Source organism: Ursus arctos, unplaced genomic scaffold, assembly GCF_023065955.2.
Source record: "Ursus arctos isolate Adak ecotype North America unplaced genomic scaffold, UrsArc2.0 scaffold_16, whole genome shotgun sequence".
Lineage (NCBI taxonomy): Eukaryota > Metazoa > Chordata > Mammalia > Carnivora > Ursidae > Ursus > Ursus arctos.
In genome coordinates, this window is record NW_026622830.1 from 46,121,545 (window position 1) to 46,130,610 (window position 9,066).

Sequence of the window (9,066 nt, forward strand, 5' to 3'; positions counted from 1 at the left end):
TCTTCGCAACAGTAACTATGCAGATTCAAGCTGAGAAATTCAGCATTATCCAGATGTAAAAAAAGGTTTGAATATTTGATCAAACTCAATTGTCTTCCAACTTTTGCTTTATGAAAATTTTCAGAGCACTGTATATAAAATTTAGCCAGTGCCATCCTCCGACGAAAAGGGGCCCAGGAAATGTGTGTCTTACAGACAGTATTTCTAATCTCCAACAGAAATAAGCATGATTTAATACTGCATGAGACCTTGGTTTGTGGAAATGATTGTTTGAATTTGAGCCACAGACTGAGACCCCTCGTGACTGTTGTGTTTGGATATCTCGGAGGGCAGATAATGCCAAACCACTCACAGGAAGGACACACAGCTGGGATTCTAGGAATGCCCCCAAGAAGAACTCTTTCTTTAACTCATCCCAACAAATAATCCTATAATGTGTTTCAAAACACATAGACACAAGTCCTATGTATGAAGTTGTTATGGTTACAGAAGGAAACAGAAATATTTGTGCACACAGACATAACATGAGTCCTTCTACAGAGAAAACAATCTCCTCTGGAAAGATCTTTGAAAATCAGAGATGGTGTCATGAGCGGATGGAGCTAGCAATGGGATGTGGAGCAGCCTTTCAAGGTCTCTCCCGGCATTTCATTGTTTGTGAGGCCTGTTTAATGACATAAAATGAGGGGCTTAGGGAAGGGTAGGTGAACAGACACAAAACCCAAGGGCACTCTGTTATTTGTTTATTTTGTACATGTGATGTCATAAGCAAGAGTTTTGCCTGTGTTCTAGTTTATCTCCAATAAATAAATAACTATGTACAAATGTGCTGAGTTTACAAAATAGAGGAAAACCTTTGTTTTACAAAAGATACACTTGTATGATACATTTTCCCATACAGTGAAACATGATTTATTCCTAGCTTAGTTGAACCAACAACCCTGTGTACAATGTCTAAAGGTGTGTACCTAGTCTTTTCTATCAGAAAGCAAAGCTATAAATTGAAAATTCCTCAGTTTCTTGAGAATATAGGCCCGGACTTGGCCTGCTGCTTATTACTGATGCATATTTAATGTATTCCAGAAACTTGGAAGCTGTCTGAAAGAGTTCTTCTCAAGCTACACTGGGCAGACCCCTGCAGATCTTATTAAAAAATAGGTTCTTGTGCAGCCAGAGTTTCTGCATTTCTAACCAGCTGCCAGGGGCAGCTCCCACTTCTTGTCCAGGGACCATGTTCTAAGTGACCCCTCTGAAGGCCCCTCTGAAGTGGGAGAAATTCCCAAGGGCCTGATCAAGGTGAGGCCCTAATTGGGCATCCTCCAGGTTTCATCCCCAAGTTCCCAAGTCCCCCCAAACCCAGCAGAACTGGTTTTATTTTGGAGCACATATTACAAGAGTAAGATTCGAAATGGTAACTGGCATGAATTGTGCAGCTCAGAACTTTCTTAAACTGTCTCCTGGGAGGAACTTCATTCCTGTCTCAATCTAGAGCAATCATGAGAACATTTTCAACATTATCAAAAAATAACCAGTAATAACAACAACAATAATTATAATAATGGGAAAAAGAAACTGGCATAAAGAAGCTTAACAACAATAAAGATCTTTCAGTTCAAATGAAAATGACAACATTAAAACCCAGGCTCATTGTTTAAAAAATAAAAATGAAAAAACTCCTTGGGTTGAATTTCTACGACCCTCCAGCAACATTAGTTCAGTGAATGCCTCTCACATCTTAACTTTTGTTAAAATGATATTATTCTGGAAGCCTGAAATTTCAGGATAAACTAGCAAGCCTGCTTCAAGAGCAAATAAATTCCCAACCAACCTTGACTGTAGTGTTTTTGATTCTGTTTCACATAGGAGTTTTACCTAGGCAGACACAGAAGAACAGAAGGAGGGGGGCCAGGTAGGGAGACTCCAGGTAGGTTGGCTGAGTTCCAGCGAGGGGAAAATTGGGAGGAATAAAGAAGGAAACTGGAGCTTGGCTTCAGCAATGTGGGAGTGCTGGGAAAACCACCAAGATGGTTTAACTGTCACCTGAAGAGTGGAAATATATAAATATATCAGATAAGGGGGAGTGAGGAAGAGAGGGAGGGAGGATACAAAGTGGGTACTAGAGACATACAGGTAGGGGGGAAAAAGGAAAAGCAAAGGGGGAAAAAAAGCCATCCTAAATACTTAAAAAATAAATATCTTGGTCATTATCCACACTTTGATTACACTCACTAGTCCACGGGATCTCTGACTCAAAGGCTGCCAGCCAAGGAGGCTCACCCCTCTTGTGCCCCTTGGTGAGGGCAAGGGACACTCTGTGTCTTCGCTATAAATTGCCGTCTCTGCCTAGTTGTCTGATGATGTCATGGAAGTGGCTGGGGCGCATACTCCTTCCAACTCCAACTCCCCAGCCAAGTGTGGAATCAGCAAAAGAAGGGAGCCAGGATCTTCTCCAGTTCTGATGCCAGCTAAAGTGCTTTGGAATAGGTGGACAGGGAGTAAGGCTGGGGGAGGGGGGAGGGACAAGATGGGGTAAGGCCCAGCCAACTGCAGGGCCCAGGGAGGAGGCCTCTCAGAGTTTCTGAGGTATCTGCTCAGTTCGCATGTGCTGCAGCACCACCTCCTTGGTTGGGGCGCCACACTTGTACTCCAGCTCCGCCCTCGAGGCGCCTTGCTTCTTGCGCAGGTGGCACAGGAGCGCCAAAAGCGCCACCACCAGAGACAGGCTGGCGATGGAGATGCCAATGAGCACTCCCGAATGCAAGGGCCCTACAGGTGAGGGGCTGGAGGTGGCGCCCGGAGTCGGGCTGACTGGGGGCTCCCCAGAGCCACTGTCGCCATCACCATCAACGTCACTGTTCACCTTGATGGGGTCACAGTCAGTGGCAACCTGGCCAGCAAAAGGCGAGTCAGGCCCGCAGATGCACTCGTAGGTGCCTGGGAGGTTGCGGCAGGCCTCGGGGCAGTCTCCATTTTCGCACTCGTCGATGTCCGTGCACATGAAGCCATCGTCCAGGATGTAGCCTTCGGGGCACTGGCAGAAAGTCGGGCTGTTGGGGTCGCAGTCAGCTGGGCATGCAGTCTGGTTGCAGAACATCTGGCACCTGTGTGGGTCGTGAGGGCTGGGCGCGAAGCCCTCGGCGCAGATGCAGCGGTAGTCAGTTTGGCCCACGGGCTGGCACTGGTACTCGCACTTACTCCCAAAGCACGGGTCCACCGGCTCCACGCACTCGTTGTCCACCAGCTCGAAGCCGGGGTTGCAGTGGCATTCAAAAGCGCCCCGCGTATTAACACATTTCTGCGGACACGGATTGGGCACCTGGATACAGTCGTCCACGTCCTCACACCGGTGCAGGTCGGCAGCCAGCCGGTAGCCCGTCTCGCACATGCACGAGTAGGAGCCGGGCACGTAACTGTTGGGAATGCAATAATGCTCGCAGAGTTTGTGGCACAAGTGATCCGCTAGTGCGGCGCAAGAGCGCCCGTCAGCCTGCAGGTAGGCGTCAGGTGGGCAGAGGCAGTGCGAAGTCTCGGCGCTCCCGTTGCAAGTGTGCTGGCAGCCGCCGTTCTCCACGCTGCAGTCCCAGGCGCCAGGCGCATCCCGGCCCCAGCGCGCCTCGGCCTCTCCTGGCGGCGCCGCGCACTCCAGCTCCACTCGGAAGGGCGCTACAGTGGCGGAGCTACCCACCGGCAGCGCCTGGAAGTCCGCGCCTCGGGCCCCGAACGGGGTGCTATAGGTGATCGTTACACCACCGGCCGCCAGGGCGCCAGAGTCCACAAGCAGGGGCCTGCAGGAGGCTGCGAAGTGGAACTCGCAGAGGAAACCATCGGCCTCTGCAGTGCACTGCTGCTCCTCCCAGGCCGGCTCACCGGGTGCTAGGGCCCCGGCTTCCGAGACTGCGACGCACAGGGGACCGCAGAGAGGCGCCCGGTCGACGTGGAAGCGCGCCCACCTGCTGTAGCTGGTGCGGTTGTCGCCAGTAACCCACTGGAAGCCGCGCAAGGGCCCGAGTTGCCCCAGGTCGCTGCAGCCGGGCTGGAGCTGCAGGCCGATCCAGAGGCGCGGGCTGTCGCCGCTGTCGCCGCTCAGTAGCAGGGAGATGACATCAGCCGCCACTGAGGAGCGCACGGTCATCAGGTGGCCCCCCAACCCCTCGCAGGCCTGGCTGGCTGCGAGGAAGGTCGCGGGGCCCCGGAAGAGCTCGAAGCAGTCGTGCTCGACGCACTGGCTGCCGCGTGGCTGAGGTTCTGGGGGCGCGGGGAGCCCCAGACCGGCGGGGGCCAGCACGCCGAGAAGCAGGACCCGGAGCATGCTGTCCCGGCACGCTGCGTGCAGGCACGCGGGAGAGCGCAAGCGCCGCGATGGGGCCCAAGCCCGGCGGTGGCTGAGAGGCGCAGGGCGCCGCTGGCGACAGCCGTTTGCGTTGGTCCCAGCCCAGACGTGTCCAGCCGCGGCGCGCAGCCCTGGCGAAGCAGCCTCTGACATGCCGGCGGGCCCGGGCCCGGGTTTATAAGTGCGCGGCCCTCCCTCCTGGACGTTCGGGAAAAGGAAGGAAGTGCCTGGTGGGAAGGGCTGATGCTGCATTCTCGGATTACTGGGTTCTCCGGACGCCTTGTGCCCGCCCTCGCGCCTGGGATCACCTCGCGGGTATGAGTAAACTCGGCCAGGGCGCTGGGAGGTCCCCAGGCGGGACCGCCAGGCGCAGGCGCCGCGGGAAGACAGCACCTCTGTCAGCAAGACAAAGTGTCCGCCCCCGCCACTAGGGCCCTCAGGCTCGCAGTCGTTAAAGGGGCTTAATCCGCAGACCCTCCTAATCTCTTGGTCGTCTTTCTTTTTCTTATAAATGTATTGTTACCACCGATTTCAAGGGAAGTCTGGCTTGCCGAACTCTGGGAAGTGGAGACGAGAGAGGAGGGCTTTGAATGAGGGGTGAGGAGGTAGTGCCCAGGATCTGCTGGGCTCTAGGGGGAGGTGCCCACCAAGAAGAAGATTTAGGGAGGGGCTGCCAAGGGCGTGGACTTCCTCAAAGAAGCAGTAGAGAGGAGAGAACTGGACCCCGGGCGCCTAGAGCAAGAGACCCGGGTGCGCTTGGCCCCAGAGGACAGAGGGTGTGGCTGGCGCAAGGATGGGGGAAGGGGGAAGAACTGTCCTAACACTGGCGCCCTCCGTGCACAAGGACCCACGGGTCCCTGAGCGTGAGCTGCCTGGCCAGACGTCATCTTGTCGCGTGGGAAAGTCGCGAGGACACTGTCAGGGCTCCAAGGTCTTGTCACGCTTCAGAAGCAGCGGCAGGCGAATTCCTGCCGAGCCCTGTTGGGGCGGGCGTATTGGGGAGCGCGCTAGCCTGTTTGGTCTGTTTTGTCCAGTTTCACAGAGGAACAGTCCATCTTACACGGGGCGCACGGGAGCCCTCGTGGGCTCCAAAAGAATCTGGCTCGGATTCTTGGATTCTAAGGATTTTTGCATTTGGCTGAGACATCAGAGAGATATTAAAGGTGCATATAAATGCCACTCGCGTTGCAGAAGGGCGGTCCTGCGGACGGACAGGGTGCGGAGAGCTGCGAGGAGGATATGGGAATCTGTCACTTTCGCGACCTTTTCCGCTTATTCACTTACCAAGAATGTGGGGGGGGGGTCCAAAACATAAGGGAGGGACAAACTTCGTTTTTTTAAAAATCCTGTGCCACCTCTCCGCTACGGTCACTCACAACCAAACACCAGAGGGCGGCGCTGTTGAACTCTAAACAAGGCCCCAGAAATTGGAGATCTCTAAATCTGGGCTGAAAAGTGTAACGGGTGTGAGGAACGCAGGGGCCTTGAAACTCTTGTGGCAAGAAACTTCGTTCCAGGGAAGTCCCACGCGGATTCCACCGCTTAGCTGGGTGTCTTGCCTCTTTAGCCAGCAGAACCCACACCTTGTAAGACAGCAGGGCGGTACAGCGTCTTCACAAGTGAAAGATAAGCACTTGTCCACCCACCCCTCTTCCGGATTGTACTGACCAATAGTGACCGAAGGGGTGGGGTGTGGGCACTCCGAGAGTGAAAGGGATGAAGTGCAGTGGTCCTTTCCTGCACTCCCAGATGTCCCATCCCAGCCTGGAGCGCGAGAGCTCGGGCAAGCAGCCTCCTGAAAGCTAGGTGGGGGAGCGCAGAGTGGAGATTGAGGTCTGAAGCGCCGGGAACGGGTGCCTCTGTACCTCTGGGAAGAGGAAGGAAAGACCAGCAGATTTGGAAAGGCGGTTGTCTGCTGGTGGAAGCAGGCGGATGCTGGTCTGCCATCCCGCTGGCTGCCTGCACTAAGCCCCGAAGCTTGACTCACATGCACAGCCGGCCCATGGAGGCCAGAGCTGGAGCAGTGCTGCCTCGGGTGCAGCCGGCCCTGGGGGTGGGGCCTTCACATCTAGGCGGACCCCTTTGGCCTTTCCCAACCCACAGATTGCCCCTGAAAGATCTCAGAATGTGAGAGCAATTGCCCCTATGCATGAGGCAAGACAGGGGACAGGACCTGTTACACACTTTACTCAAATTTGACTAAAATTTTCAAGCCTACCAGCTCTCAAAGAAGAGTTGAGGGATATTTGGGAATCAAGTCTTGCCACACACCAGCCTAGTTCACTTCTTGAATGGGTTCTAGATGATTCACCATGGCCATCTTTAGCAGGGCATACTATTTGGGTTTCCTTGAGCCATGACTGTGAAGCTTTTTTCATGTTTTAAACTACCTTCCTCTCTGGACCTCCTGTTTAGGGGGATTGGTCACTGCCTCTGTCTCCATGGGGACGACACTAGCAGCTCCCTCTCCATGGCTGGCCCCTGGTCCTGCTACCCTCACTGAGGGCTCACCAGCCCAGGCCCATTTGGCTGTTTCACTGGAACATCTCCCTTGAAGAACACCCATCATGTCCTAAATACTGAAGCCAAAAACTTATTTTTGGTCTTTATTCTTCTCGATGTCTCTATGTTGTTTGCACTCTTGATCTCTGGCTATTTAAAGTCTCCTCCTCCCACAACTTCTGAGACACCTGCCCTCCTCCTCTCCTCTACCTGACACAGGGGTGGCCCCTCTGCCCTTCTTGCCCCATGAGGGTGGCCAGTCCTCACAGTTCTGCCCATGGTCTTCGCCTCTTTACAACCCACCCTTTATCAAATTCACTTGTTCCTACAGATGTTGAAGGTCCCAGCAAGAGGAGCCCCTTCTGACTGTCAGAGAAATGCCTCACTGGGTCTCACCTCCATCCCATGGCTCCTGTCTTTTTGTCTACCAGGAAAGTTCTCATCTTTCCCTCTTCTCCATCTACTGAAGTCTGACCTTTCCTTTAAGGCACAGATGACACACTGCCCCCTCACCAGTGTTTCTAAGTAAACAAACCAGAACTGATCTCTTTGTGAAGTTCATAGGACTTTCTATTAGCAATTTAGCACTTACCACACCTTCTCGGCTTTATGAGTCATCGTGTACTTTTTAATCATGCTCTTTCCTAGACTTGCAATCTAGTTTCCTGGGGGTGGAGCATAACTCTTAGACATCTTTGTATCCCCATCCAGCCTACCACATGTTTTGTTTACAGGCAGTGCTCAGGAGTTGTTTGAGCACCTCTTGGAGGTGTTCCTTCGTGCCCAGGCTCCAGAATGACTTTCTCATGGTAACCTGCAAACACAAGGATGGGGGACCTCAGAGCCTTGGCATTAGGAGTGGGGGCTTTGCAGCCAACTTGGCTGGATTTGAGCCCCCAGCTCCATCATTTATAAGTTGTGTCACATTTGGCAAGTAGCTCAGCCTCTCTGTGCCTCAGTTTCCTCAGCCGTGTAATGAGGAATCTTAGTAGTCACTGCTACAAAGTGTTATTATGAGGATTGTGTGAGTTATGCATGTAAAGCATTTAGAATGGCTGAACCATGGTAAACTCTCAACAAATTTTAACTAGAAAAGGATATACTTGGGTTTCTAGAATTTGAATTCAGCCACTGATTGTGTTCAACCCCCAGCATGGTTCCTGACCATAGCAGAGACTCACTAAATGACTGTTGGGTGAAATTCAGTTCAGCTGAGCATTTTTACCATTAATAACAATACGTAATCATGAAAAAAAAATCAAGGACAAAAATAAGTTCATGGGCCAGGAGGAATAGGGAAGGAAATGAAGATATCCCAGAAAGCAAGCCTGGCCCCCTGCACACCTGGAGGGCTCTCATAAAGCCTCAGGCTAACTCCCTGTATGCTCTGGAGGCATCCATTGTTAATTCCTCTTTTTCCAGATGTGGAAACTGAAGGTTAGGGGGGAATAAGTGACTTCCCAAGGCCACACAGCTAGTCAGCGGTGAAACTAGGATTCTCCAGCTCACTTTAGGATGAGAGAATTAGAATGTGCAGTACATCAGAGCCCTAATTTGGCCATTTACCAGTTGCTAGAGTTTGGTTAAGTTGCTTAAATCTCTGGTTTTCTCCCCCCAAATTGGAGATATGATATTTGATTTATAGGGTTGTTGTGGAAATTAGAAAATTTACACACAGGGACTGTTAACCTTTCTTGTAACATAGCAGCTATTCAACAAATACAGTTGTTACTACTGGTGAATGTTGTGAAGACAGAAATGAAGAGGAGTCCAAATGCAGAAGGGAACCCCAGCGAAATGTGCTACCCCTTCGTCAAAGATCTTTTCTCAAGTGTGGGAGGCAGCTTTTTTTCTTAAAAGACTTGAAAAGAGCTTTCTAGTTCCAACACGAGCTCTTGCTGAAAAGCTGCCTATCAGAACTCACGATTCTAGGTGCCAAGGACACGGGGAATGCAGAGAAAAATGATTGACTACTAAGTTTGTTGGCATAGGAAGTTCCAGGCTCCTTGGATGGAAGCACATGGGAATGAGGGGCTGGAAGCTGCATACACTGTTCAATATGATAGGCACTAATCTGTGATTATTTAAACTCATTAAAATTAAAGTTAAAAATTCATTTCCTCAGTCTCATTAGTCACGTGTCGAGCTACTAGTCACATGCCAAGTGCACAATAGTCTAGTGTCTACCAGATTGGACAGTACGAAGAGAGAACATTTGATCGTTAGCAAAATTT

General features: G+C 51.7%; 1 protein-coding gene across 1 annotated transcript; it reads right to left on the reverse strand.

The window, feature by feature from the left end:
* Window positions 1-728: 728 nt before the first annotated feature.
* On the reverse strand, window positions 729-8,084 carry THBD (thrombomodulin). The gene has a single exon (XM_048222345.2). It carries the CDS (start codon window positions 4,580-4,582, stop codon window positions 2,570-2,572), a length of 2,013 nt encoding a protein of 670 aa, XP_048078302.2. The 5' UTR covers window positions 4,583-8,084; the 3' UTR covers window positions 729-2,569.
* Between the last annotated feature and the right edge of the window lie 982 nt (window positions 8,085-9,066).